Source organism: Chenopodium quinoa, unplaced genomic scaffold (assembly GCF_001683475.1).
Source record: "Chenopodium quinoa cultivar QQ74 unplaced genomic scaffold, ASM168347v1, whole genome shotgun sequence".
NCBI lineage: Eukaryota > Viridiplantae > Streptophyta > Magnoliopsida > Caryophyllales > Amaranthaceae > Chenopodium > Chenopodium quinoa.
Window position 1 is genome coordinate 1,834,695 of NW_018743919.1, and position 26,027 is coordinate 1,860,721.

The 26,027-nt window shown below is 35.1% G+C and overlaps 2 protein-coding genes and 1 long non-coding RNA gene across 8 annotated transcripts; 2 read left to right on the plus strand and 1 right to left on the minus strand.

The window, feature by feature from the left end:
• Positions 1 to 487: 487 nt before the first annotated feature.
• LOC110687183 (cysteine-rich receptor-like protein kinase 25) lies at positions 488 to 7,390 on the minus strand. Its single transcript, XM_021863797.1, has 14 exons — positions 5,988 to 7,390; positions 5,778 to 5,882; positions 5,583 to 5,701; positions 5,262 to 5,472; positions 4,901 to 5,138; positions 4,653 to 4,803; positions 4,263 to 4,571; positions 2,358 to 3,108; positions 2,119 to 2,247; positions 1,837 to 2,027; positions 1,542 to 1,752; positions 1,227 to 1,464; positions 975 to 1,122; positions 488 to 903 (listed from the first exon to the last, which is right to left on the minus strand). The coding sequence occupies exons 1-14, from the start codon at positions 6,748 to 6,750 to the stop codon at positions 607 to 609; spliced, it is 3,861 nt and encodes a 1,286-aa protein (XP_021719489.1). The 5' UTR covers positions 6,751 to 7,390; the 3' UTR covers positions 488 to 606.
• Positions 7,391 to 13,467: 6,077 nt separating this feature from the next.
• LOC110687313 lies at positions 13,468 to 17,298 on the plus strand. 4 transcript variants are annotated; one of them, XR_002504423.1, is made up of 4 exons: positions 13,469 to 14,044; positions 14,441 to 14,599; positions 16,230 to 16,364; positions 16,914 to 17,289. It is a non-coding gene; the product is annotated as an uncharacterized LOC110687313 (long non-coding RNA). The 4 variants fall into 4 exon arrangements; XR_002504421.1 differs by having other exon boundaries at positions 16,900 to 17,288; XR_002504422.1 differs by having other exon boundaries at positions 13,468 to 14,044; positions 14,408 to 14,599; positions 16,230 to 17,298.
• Positions 17,299 to 19,001: 1,703 nt separating this feature from the next.
• Positions 19,002 to 25,398, plus strand: LOC110687314 (probable UDP-3-O-acylglucosamine N-acyltransferase 2, mitochondrial). Of its 3 annotated transcripts, XR_002504424.1 has the most exons (11): positions 19,002 to 19,283; positions 20,224 to 20,428; positions 21,142 to 21,218; positions 21,457 to 21,506; positions 22,293 to 22,357; positions 22,461 to 22,512; positions 22,592 to 22,662; positions 22,789 to 22,855; positions 23,131 to 23,202; positions 23,343 to 23,761; positions 24,985 to 25,398. XR_002504424.1 is itself a non-coding variant. In XM_021863945.1 (10 exons), exons 1-10 carry the CDS (start codon positions 19,088 to 19,090, stop codon positions 23,412 to 23,414), a joined length of 903 nt encoding a protein of 300 aa, XP_021719637.1. In that variant the 5' UTR covers positions 19,002 to 19,087; the 3' UTR covers positions 23,415 to 24,428. The 3 variants fall into 3 exon arrangements, 2 of the variants coding, with proteins under 2 accessions (XP_021719637.1, XP_021719635.1); XM_021863945.1 differs by lacking the exon at positions 24,985 to 25,398 and having other exon boundaries at positions 20,248 to 20,428; positions 23,343 to 24,428; XM_021863943.1 differs by lacking the exon at positions 24,985 to 25,398 and having other exon boundaries at positions 23,343 to 24,417.
• The last annotated feature ends 629 nt before the right edge of the window (positions 25,399 to 26,027 follow it).

Consider the following 26,027-nt stretch of genomic DNA (forward strand, 5'->3'; position numbering starts at 1 on the left):
CAGTTTTTTGGTGAAATCAGAATAAGTGGACTTGATTTTAGTCAGCAACAGCCAGCTAAATAAAAGTTTTATTGAAAGAAACTTCTTGGCTCGTTCAATTGTCACTGGTGGTCCATGCACAGAGGTTCGATGGTGCAGATACAATGTTTCCTTAAATGGGCCTCTCCAGACTCCAGCCCAAAGTTCTAGATGCATGGTAGGTTTGATTTAGCTTTTTACGGGCCCAAGTGTTTGTTCGGTTGATAACAAAAAAAATTTGAGAAATGAAAATTCATTGGAATTGATACAAGTATATAGGATAGTTGTTTAGTTAATACTCCGTACAAATTCATTGTTGTTGCAGTTAATATACTTGTATATTTTTTTTATTACAAATAAGATAAATGTAAATGTAAGCACTTATATCAAGTGGACAAAACTTAGAACATAATTGTTATGAGGGTAATTTGTAAAAAATAGGATTCAAAACAGTTTTATATACAGTAAATTTTAGTAAGTGAAACAGGAGTGATAATTACATTGTATACTTTACAAGACTACACACCAATTGGCAATTGTTGTATATGTAGCAAAGCTGTGATTATTTGATTACAAATATAATCAATGTTATCTAGGAACTACTGTCGAGGTTGTTAGATCATTTACAGAAGAATTACTAGCAGCTATCATATGATCAGCATCATGTCTTACAGAAATCGAAAGTACATTTGGTTGAGGGAGAGTCAATGATTCACCACTGAGTAAAGAAACCACAGTTGCCATAGCAGGTCTTTCTGTGGGGTCCTCTTGCACACAAAGAAGCGCGATATGAAGGCATCTTAGCACCTCTTCCATTGAACATGGCACAGCTAGTAACGAGTCAACGAATTCTAACTCTCTGCCTTCATTCCACAGCTTCCATGCCTACAAAAATAGCAACGAAGATAAAATTTTTGTTTATATAAGTTCAAATCCGGCTAAGTATGAAGCCTTACATATGAAACAAGTGACTTAGAATGCTCTTTGAAGTATCGACTGCTACGTATCCCACTGATGATCTCTAGAACAATAACTCCAAAGCTGAACACATCAGATTTTACTGAAAACAGGCCTTCCATTGCATACTCTGGCGCCATATATCCACTTTTACATTGGACAAATTAAATGTCAGTTATATTCCATGTCAGCATGTATAGTTAAGCACAATATTTACTATGGAAATAGTAAGAACTAGGAAGTCTACTTACTAGGTACCGACAACTCTCTTTGTGTTGGCTATGTTTTGATCAACACAAAATATCCTTGCTATGCCAAAGTCGGAAATTTTTGCATTCATATCTTGATCCAACAGAACATTACTAGGCTTCAGATCCCGGTGAATGATCCTTATCCTGGCACCATCATGAAGATATAGAAGTCCTCGAGCAATTCCATTAATGATATTGAATCGTGCCTCCCAGCTCAGGTCTACACGCTTCTCTGCATCTGAAACTTATTTCAATTCAGCACTAAGATAACCCAGTTTTAGATGCAGCATCTCAAAAAATCGATGCAAATTATACCATAAATATACAATTCAAGGCTTTTATTTGGCAATAATTCATATATTAGAATCTTTTCTTGGCCTTGAATTCCACATCCTAACAATCTGACAAGGTTCCTGTGCTGGAGATTTGCCATCAATATGATCTCGTTTTTTAATTCTTCTCCCCCTTGCCAAGTTCTTCTTGCCAACCTTTTAACAGCTAGTTTTGTTCCATCAGGAAGACGGCCCTGTAATCTTTTGTTTAGTTTCTTTTCAAGCTAAAGATTATAAGGCTAAATGCACTAACAAACACTAGTAAGGAATGTTTAAACCTCATAGACAGCACCAAAACCTCCTTGTCCGAGCAACTTTGAATCAGAAAAGTTATCTGTGGCATCTTTCAGAGTAGCTAAATCCATAGATGTCAATCCTTCGGTACTTACTAAGTTACCTTCTTTTGTTATCACCACATCTTTAGGAATGGTTAAGGCCGACATCATCTCACTTTGGTTCAAGTCCTTACCTGTAAGAAATGTATTGTACCACATGAAAAAGAAGTGTGGCGTGATAGACAGCACCATTTCTATATATTTAAAGTTGAAATTGATACTTACCCTTTTGTACCTTCATCCGATAATAGACAGCAAAAAATGCAGCAATAATTATAACAAGTAATGTTGGAACACCAATTGCTATGATCAGCACCCAGGTTCTGCTTCTGCTCTCGGAGGGAACGAATATCTCTGCTTTGAAATAAAGTTCATCAGAATTAAAGTTACTCCTCAAATCATGAAGTTAAATAAAACTAACTCCAAACTTTTTTTCAAAAAAAAGACTTAATGAAAGAACATACCGTTGACAGCAGTGGCATTATAAAAGCGGTATGCCTCAAATCTCATACTACAACTGAAGCTAAGAATTGATCCTCCTTGATGCAAAGAGCAACACCCATCAAGATCTCCAAATGCCGAATTCAGACAATTGCTGCAATCAGAAGGGGAGATATCTCTAGTACATTGCACTAGTCCATATATCGTGTAGTCTGAAACTTTCGTTCTTCCAACAGAAAACATTTGACTAGAAGAATTAGAAGCAGCCTCAAACGATAGTTCATGCATTAGACGCGACAAAACCTTACTAGATATTGCAGGATTGACCGTAAGATTCTCATTTTCATACTTTCCTCCGTAAGTCATGGAGGAGAAAAACATGTAGTATGAGTAATGAACTTGACATAAATCAAGCCATATAGTTGCTTCTATTGCTTTACACTGTCGGAAAATTTCAAGGCTTGCGTTCTGAACACAGAGTTCACAATCAGATGCTGAAACATCTCCCCTGCAAAGTGCTTGAGCATATACTTTATTAGGATCACTCCCTGCAGAACCATTATAAAAACCTGAAATGGATGTATTCGAAGGAAGAGAATCGAGGAGGGTTCTAAGATTAAGTTCAAACCGGCTATTTGCTGCATAATTTTCATTTCCATTTTCATTTGCAGGACAGGAAATAGAGATGTGATCTGAACTTAAGACAGTTGCTGACAGAAAATACAAAAGTACCAAAAAATGATTAAATGATAGTATTTCGCAACTCTTCATGTTTATTTAAGTAAATGTCAAAGGATTTACATTTTTGGTAGGGATAAAGGTTTTAAGCTTTCAGATAAGATAACAACTGCCTATAAGTTGATTTCCTTACAAAAAAAAAAAAAAAAAAAAAAATTGAATTTTCAAGTTGCTGTTATTTCTACATCGAAAATCAAATTTTCAAAGAGTTGACTAAGCATATTCCCTCATAAAACAGAGAAATGTTATATTTAATTTGCTAATTGAGCTGGATGCAATGAATTTTGCGCTTTATTTAGTTTATTATATAATGTATTAGTTTTATGATGTCTAACAGATGTACAATAAAATACTGTAAGTTAAACTCTAGTCGCTGTGTAAGTTGTATTCTGGATTTCTCAGACTTTACATTCTCTACTAATTGATGTGGCAAACAACCTAACACATTATCAGTGAGCCACAGAAATTCTGTGTGTTGTTCTTTGCTGTTCGTAACCACTTGTTAAGCTTTATCTTTCGCGCACTGTTACAATAATGATTTCGACATAATTGTAGCCCTGTTGTTAAAGATGCCCAACTGCACATGGTTGCTTGCTTGAAAAAATAGCTAACAACAATTTGTATTTGTTTAATGAAAACGGTTTTAAACAATTATTGGAAATACAGAACCTGTCAGATTTCTGAAGTCAAATCTTCTTTGTTAAATTTAAATCTAGTATTATAAAGCCATCAGGGAAGTACTGCATATTATCTAAGTAGATGCACTGGATTTACATAAGCAATGACATCGATCTCATAATCTAAGTGTCGTAATTGTTGTCTTTTTGTATGATGCATTCCGTGTATTTTTGTAGAAGTCAAGTCACACATTGAGGACATGAAAATATTGTGCAAATAATTAATCGCGGTCAAGACTTGATACTCACATTTTTATTTAAGGATGTAGTATGATAGTTTGTCATCCTTCTGAATATATTAATGGTTTCAGACTAAGATTGCACAACTGAGAAGAAACAACTAATACAATCAAATAGCAAATTCTTTACAATTTACATAGGAATTCAATCACCAAATACATTCAACAGTCTAACAAAATATAGCTTCAAAGATTGTACACTTAATCTACGAGTCAACTAACTAAACCAATAGGACTAGCTAGCTAAATCAGTAAGCAATTGCATCATGAGTCATCGAGCAGAAATATCTGAAAGGGCAAAACATCTTAATGAGGTTGGTGTTCTAGAACTTGTTTCATAGTGATCACCAAATCTTCCAACAGTAAAGGCAGGTTGTTTTGGAGAATGAAGATTTACATTTTCGTGTTTTAACATGTGAACCACGAATGACATTGTGGGTCGTTCAGACGGATCCTCTTGAACACATAGTAATCCTATGTGCAAGCATCTTAAGAACTCAGTAGTGACATCACACGAATCATTACTTGTCAACATTGGTTCCATCAATTCTTTCCACCTTCCTTGGATCCATAATTTCCATGCCTGCATTTTCGATCAAATCAGTATGAAAAAATACAAACAATAGGAGATGATGAGAAGAAGCAGGACTTTCTGATCACTTACATAAGCTTGGAGGCTCGGACCATTCCCAGTAAAATGAAATCCAATGCTTTTTCTTCCTGTTATCATCTCTAGCAACATAATTCCGAAGCTGAAAACATCAGATTTTACAGAATACATTCCTTCCATTGCATACTCCGGTGCCATATATCCACTATTAATTGCAGCATTAGTAAACAACAGCTACTACTGCTAGAAAACTTTTAAAAAATGGAAAGAAGATCGAATTGTTAAGCTGATGAAGAACTTACTATGTACCAATCACTGTGATAGTGCTTGCTTCATTTTCTGTTGTTCCATAGATTCTGGCATTTCCAAAGTCAGAAATCTTAGGATTCAGATCAGAGTCCAACAATACATTGCCAGGTTTTAAGTCTCGGTGTATGATTCTTAGTCGGGAATCCTCGTGCAGATACAGAATTCCATGAGCAATCCCATTGATAATCTCAATCCGTTTGATCCATGTAAGCTGTGCACTCTTCTGTGGATCTATGATCAAAACAGAAGATAACAAATTTCAAGCAAACTTTAGATAGTTCCTGTTATCCTTATTAGTTATGCTTAAATTGTGAATTTCTGTACAGAACTAAAAGACCTTTCTTGTCATCGTACCATAAAGCCAAGAGTCTAAGTCACCAGAAGACAAAAGCTCATAGATAAGCAGCCTTTCAGCTCCGTCTACACAGAATCCCAACAGCCTGACAAGATTCTTATGTTGAAGCTTCATGATTAGCAGAACTTCATTTTTGAATTCTTCTGTGCCTTGATCAGATGTGTTGGAGAGTCGTTTGACAGCAACTTTAGTACCGTCTTTTAGGACACCCTACAGAGTGGATAGGATAACAAAGGCAAAGGCTTCATTAATTCGGTTCCAAAATTTTGAACTGTCAGACTATAATAACAAGGATATATTGTCTTTTTTCGTATGCTAACCTTGAAGACAGGACCAAAACCACCTTCTCCTAGCTTGTGTTTTTCAGAGAAGTTTTCTGTGGCAGCTTGAATACTTGCCAAATCAAACAAGGGACTGTCCATTCCTCGAAAATTTGTAGCTGCATATAATGAGGCTGCTGCTTTATCTGGACAAAAAATGAGCATATTTACTACAAGCAAAATTTATACTCTGACCTTGATTTTTACGTCTTAGAATGATGTAGAACACACAAGATCCTACAAGAGTTGCCAGGACACAAGCCAACCCAATCGAAATAATACGAGTTGTCCATTTCTTACCTAAAATCATTAGCAACAAAACAAATTCTCGAAGTTAAAAACAAATTGAGTTACTTGACTTAACAAAGTACTCCGTATAACTGTACACGAATTCAGAACACTTACCCTGACTTGCAGGATCTTCTGACGTTTCCCCTTTGTAGAAAGCGTAGAACTCATACCTTAGATAACAGCTTTTACTAAAAAGTCTTCCACCTCGAAATTTATAGTTATCTGAACCAAGAACGTCTACTATACCCTTGTGCAGACATCGTTGACAATCGATTGGAGACAGGTCTAGAGTACATTGCACAAGACTATATATATGTTGTGCCCCTGAAAAAGGCGTCAGCTGAGTTGCATACATATGATTCAAAGAAGTATTATGAGCAGCCTTCAGAGCAAGGTCATGTAAACTTGTGTTTACAACTGTTCTAAACTTCTCTGGTTCTGATACATATTTTGTGTTATACTTGTTGATATTTCCAGTCATATCTAAATGGCCGAAGAATCTTTGATTAGATACACGAAGCAGACTTTGGTCTCCCCAAACTGTTGCATCAGATGAATTCGGACAAAGTCTACGAATTGCTTGTGTTGCCATGATCATGCTTGTCCTGCAGGTCTCGAGTGTGACATAATCGTAGCAAAGGTAAAGCCCATATGATGTAACACTGCCATTTCCGGCAGAAGTGTTAAAGAATTTAGAGACAGAAGCATTTGAAGAGATTGAAAATAGAAGACTGTCAATATTCTGCTGGAAAAAATTTTCTGATGTACTATTGTTGCTGTTAGCATCTGGGCAATTCCAGTATGGTGGATCAGCAAGAACAAGAATGTTATTGAAAATGTTGATCATAAGAAAAATACTGAGCAGAAGATTATGCATTTTAGCTTATAGATTGTATAAAATGTGAGGAAGGACTACATTAATAATAATCATGTAGTATGTACATAATAAAACTATAGCAATACAATATCTGAATACAGTAAGACTTTTTTTGTTGACAAGCAACTAGACTTTAATCAAGGACTCCCCCTATCCGGACTTTAATAATCAACTACGAAGTATATTGATTTAAGATGTCCTAGAAAAATTGTCACATATACAACCCAAGCACTTGACTGGATTTTATAAATCAGGCCTTAAACTATGTGATGAGAAGATAATAACAATGACATAACAAAGGAGATAACTATATGTACTACGTAATCAAATTTTATACGGAGTACTTACTAATACTATGTAAACATCTTCTTTTTTTTTTTTATTTATTTTTTTTTTTTTTTTTTAGTATATAGTGGCACAAGGCGACAAGGGCCTAGTATCACATCTTAAGACTTTACCAACAAAGTTAGCCGACAGAAGCAAAGTCTAATGTAATATTGTTAACAGTTACCACTAATTAATAATCAGTGATTATGTCAATATGTGTAAGATGGTTATCCACTTATGTGATACTCCTTCTGACCTTTATTTTTTGCTCCATTTGACTTTTCACGATCTCCATAACGCGACTTCAAACATACTTTATATATCTCCATTTTTATACGCGTAAAAATTATAAAAATTTGATATTAATAAACTATACAATTAGACAATTCTAAAAAGATCCCACATAAATATATGATCACTTATAGATTAACGAAAATTCATGGTCAAACATTTAAAAGTTTGAGTCATATTTTTGTAATGGAGCAAAAATTAAGAGACGGAGAGAACTTAACTATCAATTTCTTTTTTCAAGTAGCTTATCAATAGTTAAATTTCTTATTGAATGGTACAATTTTCCGTAAAAAGTTTGACTTGCTTGGGATAAAATAATGGAATACAAGTAGTTTACTCTTGATCGTTGTAATATTTTATTCAATGCATTAAACTTCCATGAAAGATTGCTTAATTAGTCAACTTTAATAATCTTAGGGTGTGATCGGTTGTTGGCTTGTTGCCCAAAGATTAGACAATAAAGATATCATTCGTAATGCAACGAGTAGACAACCGTAATAACAGCTACTGATATACTTGTAATCTTGTATATAGTGTATGTGTATGTGTGTGTTTTTATCTTTTAGGGGTAAAGATGGGCATGGGCCGTGCCGTATAGGCTCATATGTCGACCTAGCGTGCCTCATGCTCATGTGGGCCATTATTGAGACATGTCATAAAAATTCCTATTCTGTTGGGCTCATGTCGATCTTTCATATACAAAGCTCATACATAGCTTATCCTTTGTGATGTGCCGGGTAGAAGCGTAGAGCCATGCCAAAGTCACCGTGATAATTTTCTATGTTTTATTAAATTGGTAAAAAATAAGCGAGTCAGTAAGCAGGCTGGCACGTCATGCTCGTGTTGGATTTATGCCAAATTTTGAAAATGAAGTTCATAAACCGCCTATGGCCTACCGGCATTTCACTCGTGTCGTCATTCCTAGATAACTTGTGATGGGTTCAAGTCGTGTTGAGCCATTTTCATGTCGTGCCTAGCTAACTGGCCCTTTGTGCCTAGGTGTTGTAGTTTTAAAGTCTCATTGGATTGATTAATTTGTGGGTTCACTAATATGTTGCTCAAGCCATGCACAAATTTAAATTAATATCCCTTGTGTTCTCTATTCAAAATCAAATATGGGGCAAACAAATAGGAACGGAGGGAGGTGAAGATTTTTTATATACACCCGAGTAAGATACACCCTAAGTTAATTGTTTGCTCATTTGATGATTAAATGAGTAATAATCATCCTTTAATAATAAAAATAAAAAAATATAAAATATAAAAAAAAAACACACACACAATATCTTGGATGCATCAGATTCTCAGCGCGTTTTGTGTGCAGTTGGCCACACCATGTAGCCATTTGTAAAAGAACAAAGTAACCCCTATAACACTAACTAAGTAAGCCCTCAGCTCTAATACTGACTAAGTAACCTTCAAAAACACTGACTAAGTAATACCTGTATATATTACACTAACGAAGTAACCTCTATAACACTGACCAAGTAACGTTACAACACTGACCAAGTAACCTCTATAACACTAACAAAGTAATTCTCGTGATGGTTGACCACACTTTGTGCCCAGCCACATATAAGAATTTGTGATTCTCATCATTAGCTATAGCCCTCAATCATTCATTAGACCTGAAACTAAATTTTATATAAGGTGAAGCCCGGTGAACCGAAGACACCCTTAACAAACACAATACAGTAAATTAAACATAACCCAATTAAAGTTTGGAAAAATTGAATTAAATAATTCAACATTTGACCCATTTAAATATAATAATCCAACCTTTGTACTATTCAGGATTAATTCAAGCTTTGGGGGGTCTTCGATTTTATTAGGCCATACCCGTCACCAACCTAAAATATCTGATCACCATGCTACGTGTCACGTTTTGATTCGTCCGAATAAAATTATTTTTATTTTTCATTTTTTAAGAAAAAACTTAATTTTTTAAAACGGCAATTTTATGAAATGCCATTGAGCACTTAAAAAATTCATGAAATGCCATCGTGTTTTCCAGAATTCACTAAATGCCACTGAGGTTTAGTACAATATCACCATATGCCATTTTCGTTAGTTGATGGTCAGTGCCCGTTAGTTGACCCCACCACTGCCACATGTCACCTTCTGATTGGTCCGTTTTTAAAAATTAAAATAATTAAACAAAAATTAAAAAAAAAAACCAAAATATTAAAAAAATAATAAAAAATAACAAAAAAAATTAAAAAAAAAAATTAAAAAAAAGGAACTTAGAGGTGGCAGCCACCACCTCCTCGTTGCCGTCGAGCCCCCTACCCACCCCAAAACCCTAGCCGCTACCACCCCTTGCCGCCGGGGCTAGCACCGGGAGGCGCGTCGGCCGTCGGCGACCCTTCCCCTTCCCCTCCCCTATTCCGTCGCGACCCCCTAACCTGCGAAACCCCACACCCAGATTTCACAACCCACCCCTAGCCATGGAAGGAAATCCCACCCACTCAAAACCACTGAAGAATTGTAAATTGACATCATTGATTATGTCCTTGCTTTTCATCCAAAATTAAAAACAAAATTAAACAAAATCAATTACACTGAAGTCTAAGCCACTAACATTTACCCTGGGTTTGAATTTGTTGACTAGTCGAATGAATCGACAGTAAGGTTTCGTAGGTTAGGGGGAAGCGACGGGATAGGGGAGGGGTCGCCGGCGGCCGGCGCGCCTCCCGGTGCCCCGGCGGCAGGGGGTGGTGGTGGCTAGGGTTTTGGGGTGGACAGGGGGCTCGACGGCAGGGAGAAGGTGGAGGCTGCCACCTCTAAGTTCCTTTTTTTTTAATATTTTGGTTTTTTTTTATTTTTGTTTAATTATTTTAATTTTTAAAAACGGACCAATCAGAAGGTGACACGTGGCAAGTGGTGGGGTCAACTAACGAAAATGGCATATGGTGATATTGTACTAAACCTCAGTGGCATTTGGTGAATTCTGGAAAACACGATGGCATTTCATGAATTTTTTAAGTGCTCAGTGGCATTTCATGAAATTGCCGTTTTTAAAATGTTTTTTTAGAAAAACAGCCCCCCTCCCCTCCACCAGACCACCACCATTAATACCAGTTTCGACCACCCTCTCTTCCCCTCCCTACCCTTTTTCGTCTACCCCTTCCCCCTCCTTTTCCGGCCACCATTCCCCCTCCCCCTTCCCTTCTCATTTTCGACCATCCCCTCCCTTTTCGACCACCTCCCAAAACAGCTCTTGACAATTCAGCCTTGGTGCCTTAGGTGCCCTCACCAATTCCGCCCTCTACACCGCGACGGTGACAAGAAAGTCGTCATCTTTGACCATATTTGCGCAATTATCGAACAAATTGTCGGCGAAGGTGCTCACATCCAAATTCCAAGGCTCCAGAATCCTTACATCTTTGATATTCGAACTCGACCTCACAGTTTTTCATCAATGCCTGGAACCGGGAAGGGAAGGGGGAGTTGGGGCTACACTGGGGAAGGGGATGGTGGCTGAGCTTGGGGGAAGGAGGAGAAGAGAGAGAGAGGATTTTTTTTTACTTTTATTTTTTTTGTTAAATTAAATAAAAAAAATCAACTTGGCCTAATAAAATTGAAGACCCTCAAAGCTTGGATGGATTATTTCTGAATAATCGAAAGGGTGGATTATTCGCAAATTTTAAGGTGCACCACGTCTATAATTTTGAACATTATGTATAGTACATTAAAAATGAACATTTAGTACAAATAAACATTTAGTTATTAAAAATGAAAATACATTTATTTATAATGAAAATATTTTAAACAATTTATTTTATCTTTATTCGTATATACATTGTATTTGAACCTATTTGTTTCTAAAATGATTATTATAATTCAAAATATGAACATTACACTATTAGAATTTGAACATATAATTTTTGAAAATAAACATTGAAATTTTAAATATAATCATTTCATTATTTTTTAATGAACATCAATAAATATGAATATGACACTACTCGAATTTGAACAATTATTTTTTGAAAATGAACATTGAAATTTTAAATATGAACACAACACTATTTTATAATGAACATAAATTTTTTATAAGAAGTTTGTCGGACTCAGGATAATTCAAAAAGATTTTGTAATATAAACTGAATATTTAGTGCATATAAAATGAACATTTCATTATAAAAAATGAACATATAAAATTGGATGTTCATGTTCATTTTTATAATTGTAATGTACAATGTTCACTGTTTTTACGTATTCATTATTTTATTACTAAATATTTATTATTTTTTATTAAATGTTCATTTTGTAGGGCATGACCCAGCTATTCTATGATACTCATATTCATTTTGAAGTACTAATTGTTCTTCTCCTCCTCATTTTTTTTTACGTATTAATTTTTCATTACTGAATTTACGTGTTTATATTTTATTACTAAATATTCATTTTTTATGATGTGTTCATATTTTATTACTAAATATTCATTATTTTTAGGGAAATTCTACATGATAGCCTCATGAATTTAACTTTTCTACGTGGAAAACGAACTTTTTCCAACTCTCTTTAGTGGACCAAGGTTTAGAAAAATTGACCATAGTGACCTTTTTTAGGTTTATGGCTAACTTTTTTAGTTAAAATGGTTAACCTTTGATTTTTTTATTAAAAAATTATTTAAATTATATTTTAAAATAATAAAATTAAAAAAAAAAACAAAAAAATTCCCAGCCACCCTACAAACCCTAACCTTTCCGGAATCTGGCCACCCCTGACCACCGAAACCACCTTCCAGCCCAACCCCCGACCATCGAAACCACCAAAACTAGCCGCCCGGCCTTCCACAACCCCACCTGACCTAGCCCTGACCCCTAAAATGCCACCCCGACCCCCAAAACAACTATGAAGTCCGACGAAAATTGGCCGGCCGCACCCCTTGACCACCAAAACTCGCCGGCCGACCTTTTAAAAGGTCAACTAACCTAGCCCCGACCCCCGTAACCGCCTACCCTGCCACCCCGATCCCAAAAACCACCAACAAGTCCGACGAGCGCGCGTGGTGACTTTAGATGGTTTTGGGGGTCAAGGTTGGCTGGGTTGGTGGTTTTGAAGGTCAGGGATGGGTTAAAGGTGGTGTACAGATCCAGCCGTTCGGTTTCGATGGGTAAGAGGGGTGGTTGGCCGGTTTCCGGCGAGGCTGAGGTGGGGTTAGGGTTTGACGGTGGGGATAGGTGGCTGGGAATTTTTTTGTTTTTTTTATTTATTTTTAAAGTTTTTATTTTAAAATATAATTTAAATAATTTTTTAATTAAAAAAAAAATTAAAGGTTAACCATTTTAACTAAAAAGGTTAGCCATAAACCTAAAAAAGGTCACTATGGTCAATTTTTCTAAACCTTAGTGCCACTGAAGAGAGTTGGAAAAAGGTTCGTCTTCCACGTAGAAAAGTTAAATTTATGAGGCCACCATGTAGAATTTCCCTTTTTTTTATATAACGTGTTCAATTTTTTTTACTACATGTTCATTTTTGTTAAGTGTTCGTTTTTTTTATTTTATTAATGTTCATATTATAAACTTGGTGCACCTATTTCTAGGTGGACCATATAACTATTGTGGATTATTAGATTTAAATGGGCCAAAGGTTGAATTATTTGAAGGAAAAATTGCTAAAGAATTGAATAATCTGAACTTTAGCTCATTTGCCCAAAATGATCTCAACTTTCGATTATTTTTAATAATTCGAACTTTAATGCGAGTTTTCTTCTAATGGTCCCAACTGGTAATCTAATAAGTTAGATGACATGTGTCAGCGTATAATTGGTCAAAAAAATTAAAAAAAATAATTAACTAAAAAAAACCTACCACCTCTTCCCCTACCAGCTCGGCCACCCTCAGCTCCCTGTCCAGCTCTCCGGCCCCCGCCTCGCTGGCCCAAACCCACCCCACCTCTCTGCGTCGGGGCTTCCCCTCCCCTACCCCTTGCGCAGCCCCTCCAACCACAACCCCCACCCTCGCTCAAATTGAGATTCCTCCTCCCGAAATATCCCTAAAAAACCCCTTCCGCACCACATACAGCCCCCAAACCACCCTTCCCCCACCTTCGAAACCCTAGCTCTAGGGTTTCAAAGGTGGGGGAGGGGAGGGGTGGTTGGGGGTTTATGCGGTAGGGATAGGGGTTTTTTAGGGATTTTTCCGGAGTAGGGAGGGGAGATTTGTGGTGGGGGTCACTAGTACATAATTGAGTTTATGTAACACGTTTTAGTAACACTTTTTGAAATGCAAAATTATTAGATTTATAAGTAACACTTTGGTAACTTTTTTTAGAATGTAACACTCAATGTAACACTATTATCATAAGTAACATTATAAAGTAACACTTTTGAAATAGGTAACATTTTAGGGTAACACTAAACCATTTTTTTTTTTTTTTTTTTGGAAAAATATGGTAACACTAAGTCACTAACCTTATTTCTATATCACCCCTAGCAACAAATGACATTTTTGTCCTTTCTTTTTCTTTTTTCTCTGTTTTGGTTTCAGTTTTACCTTTTTACTTAATGTCTTCTTCTCTCTCCTCTAAGGTGAGGCAAAACAAGCTGCGAAGGAAGAGGACGAAGCAGCTGGAGGACCCGCGTCACAGCCAATAGCACCGGCGAGATGGACCAACAAAAGAGCGGCATCAACTGCAGAAAACACGCCACTTTTAACAATAAAAAGCTGTGAGTTCTCTTTGATATTTGATTTCGCATTGTCAATATTTTCAATCTAGGGTTTTTTTGGTGTTTATTCAATGCAAGGGGTAAAATTTTAGGGTTTTTAAAGATTATTGATTAGTGTTTTGTTATTCATTCTGATTATTGATTAGTGTTTTGTTATTCATTCTGATTTCTGCTATTACTTGAATTTCACCCTTTTTTTCTTCGAATTTTCTTCTTTCTATTACAATTTTGTGAATTGTTGTTCTATTCTTGGGTATATGATGGTTTTGATGAAAATAATTGTTTTAAATAGGCATGTGATTGAGTTAATTAATTCCAAATTGTGGTAATTTATTTCTCTTATACGTTTATTTCTTCTCTAAGGCGAAACTTCTTGGGTTTTTATTGTTTCGTCAGTGTGGCGGCCATAGCAATGGGCCTGGTGATCGAGGTAGAGATGATCGCATTTCGAGCAGAAATCAACCAACATCTTAAGGGAATTGTTATAGGTTTTTAAAAAAGGTTCATTAATGGCGGACATAACACATGGGTGGAGCAGAGTTGTCCGCATTTGAGGTAGAAATGAACCAGCCTTTTAGTCTCATTATCAGTTCTTTTTAATCAACCAAGGAGTTCTTCAATAGCTCACCTCCAACTCCTCTGATTTATTTCAGTACCTTTATCTCTGATATATAAAGATTTATTTTATTGAAACCTGAATTTCAATCATATTATATTGATTTATTCTTTCTAATTATACGAAGTATGATTTTTTGTTTATTCTGATCAATAAATTTTGAAAGTCATTCATCACACCCCCCCCCCCCCCCCCAATGTGGGTGATCTTGATTTTGAATTAGTGAGAATTTTGGGAGACAATTGGTTAAAGTTTTAATTAAAATTATTAGATAAATATGGTTGGACATATTGTTGGGTTCAAATTCAATTTTGGATTTTTTTTTTTTTTTTTTTTTTTTTTACTGAAGTTGTTTTTGGTTGGATACAAGTAGTGAAGTTGACCATGACAACTGTAATGTTAGACTGTTTTGATGCAATTCGTGTAGAATTCTCTGATCTAAATGCAATTTCTTTTTTAGAATATAATTAGAACAAGCTAAGTCAAGCGAAACTGTTTTCAAGTGAAAATGTTTCCTAGTGAAGAGGTCTTTAAGGGGAATTGAGATTAATCATTTGAATGCATTAGTACATCTCATAGGATGCTCTTTGAGAGGTGACAGAACACTGATATTTCTTCCACCACATAGACTTTTGAAAAATGTCATAGATATTGGGAGTGACCTACTAAAAAGCCAAAGACAAACAAGTTACATATGCTAGATATCATAGAAATAAATAGCAGTCATCTCATGAAATTTGTAAAACCACAAAAAGAAACTTGAAAATAGATAACATCAGGAGAGTGTAGCTGAATAAGCTCAGCGATAGCTTGCATCCTCTTATGCACCTCTAAGTTTTCTCTGAACCACACATTGTATGTAAGGATCTTTATCACACCTGAATTTCAGAATTTTCAGCAATTTCCTTAGAACTGAACTGCTTGTTTTCGCCTTTCCAAGCCATTTTCAGAATCCAATAAGCAAGATAGATCCCAAAATGAATTATTTCTATGAAGGACTTGAATTATAAGAACTATAGAGAGCCTGAATCTTACAACAATGAATAGGAACAGCAAATAAGTGACTGGTAAATAAAATAACTTTAGAATAGAAGACAACAAAATTTTAGATCTTTTAAATGAATCAATAATGTCCATGGGAGTACTTGGTAATCTGAATTGTGTTGTTTCAGAATTAGATTAAAAAAAATTGATCATGGACATAACAAATTTTAAAGAAGAAATTTAAATGAGTTTCAAAGCATCCTACAAAATTCACACTAACCTTCAATTGGGTGTTACTTGAGGTTAATTATGTACTAGTGTCTTTTCTTTTTAGTTTACATTTGATTTTTCTATATATCGTTCTCTTTTGTATTCTCGGATTTTGTGATGTGAGTGCCCCGTGCTTTTTAGTCGATTAGAGGTTCTAAACATATTAGCAAACCGTTTGAGTGATGCTTGTGGAATTTACCTGTCCACCATATTGTATAACTGCAAAGGTGAAAATTTTCTTTTTTTATATGTTCTGATTTGGTTTCAGTAATTCCATGAAATACTCAAATTGATTCTCTTGGTCTTACTATGTAGGACTTTATAGTCTGAACTCTGAATATTGAACAATGTTCGATCAAGTCCAGAACAATTCAGATAGTTGCTGGTACTGCATCATCTATCATGCTCAAGGGATTGACAACTCAATATATAGTCCACAGCAGTTTCAAGGTACACTGCATTCTTCTCTCTGTGATTATTGACTATAAGCCTGGTAAATTGTAAATTTAACATCTCATAATGAACTTCAGACTAGGACTTGGTTCTAATACTCTCCCTTGTTTCTGGTGTGTATTTATAAATGAAGTTATGCTCGCCCATGACAATGACCTAGTTGTATATCTAAGTATGTTGTTCAACATTCAATTTGATGACAGTTATTAGCACAGCACACATGTCAGTTATCATTGGCATATCTTTTTACTTGTTTTATAAGTCATTAAGTAGCTTGCATATGAAAACATATACCTTAAGAACCACTCATGAAGTCTACACTTCTAGTGAACATGTGTAGCAAGTATCATCTCAGTCTGTTTCTACTGAAGGCACAAACAGTACCACAAGTTTATTTTTAAGAAGAGATTTTTTTTTCTTCGCGTTATTCAGATCCAAACTTTAGAATGATCAGAGGAAAGGGTTGTTATAAGCTGTAATATTGTCTATTCTTCCAACTTATAAGCTGTAGTATTAAGCTGTTTCCTTATAGCTGAATTAATGCAGAGAGAAGTAAATTCTTGCCCACTTCTTCATAGCAAGTATATGTCCTTAGGTTTTGATGCTTGCTTGATGCTACTGCTGCTGGTGTTGCCTGTTGCTGTTGGTCGGCTTATGTGCTGCTGATGTTCAGCTTCCGAGTTGCTGCTGTTCTGTTTCCGAGCTGCTGATGTTCTGCTTTCGAGCTGCAATTGTTTTGCACATTGTAATTTTTTATTTATTTGTTGTAATTGTAATATTACAAGCATTTATTAATAAAATTATCTATGTTTTATATATGTATATATAATGGTTTGTCTATCAATATTACTTTTTTTTTTTTTTCCTTTTCTAGGCATAAAGGGCACCAGTTCAAGGGAAGAACTTGTGCCCTTTATCGACATTAAGGGCACCATTTTGGCCCTTGAACCGGTGGCCAAAACCTCTGTCATGGGCAACCCCCCAAAAAGGCACTGGTTCAAAATCGAAGCCCTAAGCCGGTTTTGAACTAGTGCCAATTACACTTTCTACTAGTGAATAATAATAAATGTTACCAATAAATTAACAAGGTGCTACCTTACTTTGCAAAAAGTGATACATAATGTCGAATATAGTGATACTATATGTCAAAAGATGATTGAAAAGTGTTACCTAATAATCAACAAGGTGTTATATTAGTTCGTAAAAGTGCTACACAATGTCAGGTAATGTAACTATATGATTAAAAGTGTTACGAAAGATACATAAGTGTTATGTAAGAAATAAAAAGTAACACTTTAAAAATGATACTTATACTATTAAAAAGTGTTACATAAGAGGGTTTATAGTAACACTTTTAAAAGTGTTACCATATGTTACCCAAAGTGTTACATAAGACCTTAGGTAACATGGGCGGATGTATCACCCACTAAAGTGTTACCTATTGTCTATAATAAGACTTTTACCACTTTATGTAACACTTTTTGGGTGTTACTTAAGGTTAGTTATGTACTAGTGGGTTACGGTGGTTTAGGGGGAGGCGCAAGGGGATCTAGGCGAACGTTGACGCAAGGAAAGGGGGGTTCTGGGTGCGGCGATGGCGGGGGCGGGGGCGGCGGTGGTTGGTGGTGGTTTTTTTTTTTTGTAATTTATTTTAAAAATAATTAGTTTAATTTAGTTAGTTAAATGTTTATTAGTAACTAATATCTTTTCTTAAGTGTTAATTAACATTTTTGACCAATCACATGGCTATTCTACCGGTTACAGGTCACTCGGGACCATTGAGAGTAGATTTACATTAAGGTTCAGACTATTAAAAAATAATCTAAAGTTGGGATTATTTTGGGCGAATGAGCTAAAGGTCGGATTATAGGCAATTTTTCCTAAAAATGAAGTCTTCTATCATTCTACTCCCTCCGTTTTTAAATATATGCTTGCTCCACTTTCCATTTCTGACCGTTTTTAAATACTTGCTCCATTTCCTTATTTGGAAAGCTTTTAAAATATTTAATTCATTTCTCTCAACTAGTGCGTAGACCCAACATAAATCATATTTTATTAATTTCATATTCTCTCTCTTCTAATTCTCTCAATTACTTTTGTTTTTTACAATTTTTTATTCTTCTCTTACCCCACTGTCTCCATATTTTATTATTTTTTCCAATTTGTCCTAAAACTCCGCGCATGAAGAAATGGAGCATATACTGTATTTTAAAACGCAGGGAGTATGATTCTATCCATTCAAAAAAGAAAAAGGTAAAAAAATTAAGTCTTCTATCATTACTCCCTCGTTTCATAATGTTAGTCCCATATGAAATCAATCACATAAAATAAGAAAAGAAGAATATTTGGAATCTAACATTAAAGTACAAAATAATTCATAATTAGTTTACCTTAATTAAGTTTTTTTATTTGTTTTTTGGGAAAACATAAGTCATAATGCGTAATTTAAGGTAGAAATTTCCTTATTTAGAGTCATGTCATCAAGGCACAACCAATTAATTCCAAAAAAATTAAGTTTAAAATAAAACATATTTAATATAGGTAAATCTTTTTAAAACGCCCAAAATAATATATGAGACTAACATTATAAAACGGAATATCATTCTATGGGAGTCCATAACGGCAAAACAGAAAAGCACCAAAGGGGCAAAGGTCCAAACTTTGAACACTCAAAACGACAAAACAATTTCACGAAGAGAGATAAAAACACAAAATCATCCATGGCATATCTGGTACGAAACTTGAAGTTGTTGATCACCAAAATCTCATCTTCCAATACTTCGTCATCTCAAATTTTTCCAAGAGTAGCAAACTTACAAAGTTCTGCTTCGCCTATTACCACGTTTCGTATCCTCAATACGTTTCATTCTCCAACTTGCTCGTTTCGTTCCTTTGGATCTCCTGCTTCTGAATCTGGTAATCCTTCTATTTCATATTTTCAATACCCATGTTCTTGTTTAACCACTGACATAATCAGAAGCCTTAATTATACTTCTATTATAAGATGCACTCCAAGTGTTTGTGAAAATGCCTAAGTAATCATTTTGAAATTATTTTGCTAAACAGTTGTAATTTAGATATTGGGTGTATATGTTTTACTTGATTGGCCATCTTTATTTAAATGATTAGTTGAACCAATATTCTATTTACAAGCGGTTGTACATTGTGCATAATAAAACCAAGATTATTTATTTTCCCATATGCTTGCACCTCTGTGCGATACTACGAGCAATTTGATATTAAGACTTGTTTGGATAGAATAATTTAGCATAACTTAAATTTAAAATAGACCTGACCCGACCCGACTTCACCAAAGCTGACTCGGATACCCAAATTGACACCTCTACGCAATTGTATAGTGTTGATCTTCTTTAGTTGGGGGTAAAGATTGTGTAAAGTTTGGCTTTCCATTCATAGTTAAGGCCTTTAAAGGTAATTGTGCAAATGTATTTTAGATGACAGATTCTAGGTTGCTTAATTGTATGTTATTTTATTATGAACAGAATGTTTTAGACTTATAGTATAAATGAAGATGATTTTATTGTCTTAATTTGACTTGTATGTGCTTTCCAAAGCATGGTACATGGGCCGTACATTGTCTGGGGTGTAATTGTAGTCAAGACTTTAAGACTTATGGTGTTGGAGGTTACAAAACGGGAAATTGATATAGTTTTATTACTCCTTTCAATTCAACTAAATTGATATTGTGGGACTTGTAAATAAATGTAGGGAGAAGGGAAAGGCAGGAGCCTTGTTACATTGTTAGAGACATTATTGGGTAACGGTATAGAGAATGATTAAATTCAGTAGTTATTTGGCAGTAACTTGTATCATATTTTCCTTGTTTTGAGACTAGACAATGACATGGTAAATCATCAAGGGTTCCAGATGTGGAGTAACGGAGGTGGCTTATTTCACACTTCAGCTTGTATTGATCCGACAGTAGTTGTCGAGGTTGGTGCTGTTGTCCACCCAAAAGCTACTTTGGGTGCAAATGTTCATGTTGGATCAGGCGCTGTTATTGGACCTAGTGTTACAGTGGGTCATTCTACTACACTTGGGTATGCCTCTTTGTTTTTTTTTTTTCCCCTTGTCCACTTAGATTCTAGCTGTTTTCCTTGGCCTCCATTGTAATTATTCTATCAAACTAGTGGTTTTTATGCTTTATTTATTTCAATAACATTTTAAGTATTCAGTAAAAGTTATGCGGCAGAAGAATATCGAACAATAAACTTAAAGAACACCATTGATATGAGACTTTCACTTCTTCATCCTTAGATTCTGAGCTCCGGCAAACTATAACTAAAATTTAGACAGAAATGTAATGAGTTAAGAGAGAGAAGCTCTCTTACATATTATCTTAATGAAATTAAAATGTAGCTAACTATCACTATTTATTATAGAAGATAAACTCTAAACAGAATGACTTAACAGAATAGCTAGGGAACTCTGTTATGCTGTAAAAGAGGTACTTATATTGTTCTCTGTGCATGGTGTCATGCCAGCTCACCTTCAATATACTTAATATATTCTCATAGACTTACTCTGATGAAATCAGTTTTTGGCTAAATCAATATATTTTTGCCTTGGCTTGTTTATATGAGTATTTTCGCCTGGCACACAGTTTCATCCTCTTTTTTGTATGGAATTATAGAAGTGCGTTTTGAGTGATAAATGATGAGTATTATAAATTTACTGTCAGATTGTCCAGTCATTCCCTATCTCTACATCAGACTTCATCAACTATGTGATCAAACTGTCTACTTTTTTCCAGGTACAATGTTGCGCTGAGTAACTGCTCCATTGGTGATTTGTGTGTTATTCACAGTGGAGTATGCATCGGACAAGATGGTAAACTTGGATTTTCCATATGCTTGAAATAGTTATAGTTTCTTTCTCTTTGTCATCATTAACTATGTTCTAGGCTATTAAACTTACTATATGGAATTTGATTTGTGGCTAGAGTGATGTAAAGCTCTTCTGGTTTGTTGACTTTGTGTTGAGGCAAGTGTGTCTTCCCTTACCCACTTGCCCATTCCTACAACTACAAGACTGGTGTCTGAATGATATCCTTTTTAATACTTTACAGGATTTGGGTTTTTCGTAGATGAACATGGTAACATGGCAAAAAAGCCTCAGGTTGTTATCTTTAAAACTCAATCACCGTCATTTGATTTTTGTCTAGATATGAAATTTTTTTTGTCCCTTTTTAGCAATGTTTTAATCATCATACATTTGTATGTCAATATATAGTCTTTGCTGACACTCTTACTTCCTCGTGTATTGATTTACCTGTCATGAAACTGGTTCTGATGACCCTAACATATGCTACTTGTAAAAGTTATGGTTGTAGTCTGCCCTTGTGCAGCCACTCTATTTTTCCTCCCTCATATAGTGGTCTTAAAGGTTTTGAGATAATCATGATATTACTATTGCTCAACTGTTTTAGTGATGCTTAATGAACCACATGAGAATCTTCTGAGGGAGCTCATTGGGTTGCAAGTTGCACTAAGTGAGTTAGCCAAATTTACAATGTGAGTCTTGAAATATATCTCCAGACTTGACCCTGCCAATGGAATATAAAGTTTGATCTGACTTCTTTGTTAAGGCACTTTGTTGTTGTAATAGTTCGTTAAATTTTTTACACTTTGACTTATGCAAATGTTCATCAACATGTAGAATTTAGACTGCAATGTGCATATGGATTAATATACTGTCCCAAACCCTTCCCCTTATCAGCTTGGAACACTTTGTTTTTCTGTGGTTCGTGTTTCAGAATGGAATTAGTGTAGTATATTGGTTATATTGGTATACTTGTATGATTAAAGTGTAATGAAGCCTGGCCTACAGTTATTTTCTGCACTTTATGATTGCTTATTTTTATGTAGTTCAGCCCTATCTAACTCCGCCTCTACTCTTTTCCAGACACTTTATGCAAGAATAGGAAATCACGTGGAGATAGGTGCAAACTCATGTGTTGACAGGGGAAGGTGAGTGTTCCTTTAACGTCAAATATAGAATGGGATCTATTTGTCTATTTCCCCTTGTTAATTGTTCTTCTTTGTGATTTTATGGCTGAAAATTTTAATGTAGCTGGAGAGACACGACAATAGGAGATTATACCAAAATAGATAATCTAGTCCAGGTGGGTTGTTCTGCTCCTTCTGAATTATAGCACTGCTCTTTAGAATGTTCAAATTTCATGATTCATGTCCTCTTTGTAGATTGGCCACAATGCAATTATTGGCAAGAGTTGTATCCTATGTGGACAGGTTGGAATTGCTGGTTCAGTGACGTAAGATTCTGTGTTCTACAACTATTGCTTTTTATTTTGGATGGTATTACCCTGCCATCTAGAGAAAATTCAGCTTTCCGGTGAAGGTTAAATCAATAAATATTTTTTTCCCTCCCTCTTCCTTAGGATAGGTGACTATGTTACATTGGGTGGCAGAGTTGCAGTTCGTGATCATGTCTCCATTGTTTCTAAGGTACATGTATATTAATTCAGTTCTTTGCAGACATAACTTAGTGGATGTCTATCATCTCAAAGTAAAATTTAGAATCACCTTTTTATTCTTTGACATGGGTTTTGAATCTTTGATACACTTGGAATCAACTACATTAAGGGCTGCTTTGAGTTTTAGTGAAATTTTTTGAACTTTTTATCAAAACTACTGTACCTAACTTTCTAGCATTAGATTCTTTATTTGATTTAGCTCCTAGATCATTAATGTACAAATTAACTGGTGCTTGGTCTTTTTAGGCTCGTCTTGCAGCAATTAGCTGTGTCACAAAGGACATCAAGGAGCCTGGAGATTATGGTGGCTTTCCTGCGGTATGTTTCTTTTATTCTTAAAACCAAAAAAGAATTAATCAAAGTTTATGGTGGCTTTTCTGCAACATGTTTCTTTTGAAGTGATAATGGCATTCAAGTTAATTGAATTGTTTTCATCTGGGACTGAGAATACTCTACAGGTCCCTGTCCAGCAATGGCGCAGACAACTGGCCGCTCAACGTCGGAACTGGAAGGACATAAAGAACTCTTGAGACTATTAACAGCTGCTTTCTTAATACTGGCTTCCTGTGTTCTTGGGTTGAAACTTGAAAGAGCTATTATGGTTACAAATGCCTGTTATTGTGACCTCCTTGGTGAAGCTGCTAGAAAGATAAAAGAGTTTCAGCTGTAAACTATCCTTCTGATGCAATTGCTGCTTTCCTGATGCATGTTGGCTGTTAATATCTATTTTTCATATGAGACATGGAACTAAATATTGGAGAGGATTTTTAAGATGCAACTTCGGGAACTTCTGAAGAGAGCAGCATGCAGTCTACAATTTGTCAGATTACCAAGTTTCTTTTTCTTCAGAGGATTCTATTTATGACAGCGTTCAAAGGTATAAAGTACTTTTTTTCTACATATGTAGTACGTATATTTTTTCTACAGCAGTGATATCACAATTTACGAATACGTTGAATATTTTGGAGTCTGTTTTGAAGAGCTTGCTTACAGGCATACAACAGTTAACTTGAAACCTTAATAAGGCTATAAATTAAACTCCTTAATTAACATGTTTGCTATACATGAACATTACTGCTGAAAGGAAAGGTTCAATAATTCTATAATTACTATGCTTCCCCTGTTACCATGAACAAAGGTGACTTTTCTTTGCTAACTTTGGAGTTGTAAAAGTAAGGATAATACTTCGTACATCACAAAGCAGTTCTTCTTCATAGGATGATTTGGAGATGTTATTTAGCATGACCCTTTGCAGAGATTTACCTTCTTTTTCCCTGAAATCTTTCCATCAGATCCAATTTTGAACTGACCTTGATATCTTAGATTAAGTTTCTTACTGGTACGACCCAAATCTTGATATTGAATTTCTGTCTTGAGTTCAACCTTCAACATTGCTTCAGATGAATTTGATATTGCCTTACGAAGGACTTCCCAGTGATGAACATCAGCATCAAAATGATCAGATACCATGTTTGTTTTGTCTTTAGGTAATTGAAACCCAGGTGCGATAAGATTCTGTGTCTGTCCCAAAGTTAGTTTACTGTAAGTAACAGTGAATACACTGTTATTATAGATAATGCTGTGAACTTTGTTTGGATTTTTTAAGGCAAGTTGTATATCAATATTAAGGTGATGTTCAGTGTCAGTTGATGTTGGCACAGAAAAGTTAACGATTGTAAATGAAGGTGTATGTGGACTCAAATCTAGCCAGAGAGCTAGTGCTACGAGACCTAGGAGGGCGAAAATTGCAAAAATCCAAAATTGAAAGCTTTTGAATAATGTCATTTTCCCCCCTCTACTATGTGAATGAAAAGTTGCTGGTTGAAATTTGAAGATGACAAAATAAACAAATTATTATTCTAGCTTATAATAAAGCAAAGCTTCTAATTTACAATATGGAAGTATACTTGCTGAAGTAAACAATCAATTGATGAAAAGTGAATTCATAGAATAAAAACAGGAAAAAAAAAATAAATAAATAAAAGGTAAAACTTGTAGATTAATTTTTGGCTTGTAAGTCGTAAATAAAGATGAAGCTTCTCAGTGTAACAGGAATCTCGTGTTTTCTTCTTACATGGTAATTCGATTGTGCATTGCTAGGAGGTTGGCATGCATGATGAAGACTACATCACAAATACGTTGACCTCAGGTAGTCAGGTTAGTTTCATCGACATGATATCACACATTCGAATTGGGGATTCATCGGTTCCTTTTTAGAGAAGCATTGCTCAAATGAATAAGAATGGTTTGCCTAATTTACACTCCCTAAGGTGCTTTAGCTGTATTTATAACAAGAATTTTTACCTGTATTGTAGACAGAACTATAACATTCTTTGTATCTAAGATGTGTTTCGGCTCTTAAATTGTATATATTCCTTACATTTTTCACAAAAGTTGTGTACACACTGATGGTTTATTCTGTCATATTAATAGGTTTGACTATATCTAAGTGTGAAATAAACTATTTCTACAACAGTTTCAGATTGCCAAGTTTCTTGTTCTTCAGACTTTCATAGGGTGCTATTTATGTCTGTAATCTGTTATCTGACTTATCTCCGTTCTGAGCTCATGTCTGTAATCTGTTATCTCCATTCTGAGTTTGGAGATACAGAGTACTTTAAAGTAGTGATATCACAATTCATGAATAAGTTGTATATATTGGAGTCTTTTTTGAAGAGCTTGCTTACAGGCATACAAGATTGTTATTTGGACTTGGGTCCAACACTACAGATACATGTCCAAATGTATGACTCGGCAATTTTGTGAAAATTATCCATGATTTTGAACTAAAATGATTAAGGACATACTGTCCTACCCAACTCAGAGTGTATATTGAGGGTTTGACACGGGAACATGAGATGAAATAAAGAGTCCGGGTAACATAGCATAAAATAGTTAATTTGATACTTTAATAAAGCTGTAAACTATACTCCGTAATTAACATGTTTGCTATATGAGCATTTATTGCTGAAAGGATAGTTTCAATAATAATTCTATAACTACTATGTTTTCTTTGTTACCATGAACAAAGGTGACATTTCCTTGCTAACTTAAGAGTTATACAAGTAAGGTTAATACATCACAAAGCATTTCTTCTACATAGGATAATTAGGAATGCAATTTAGCATGACTTTTTGCATAGC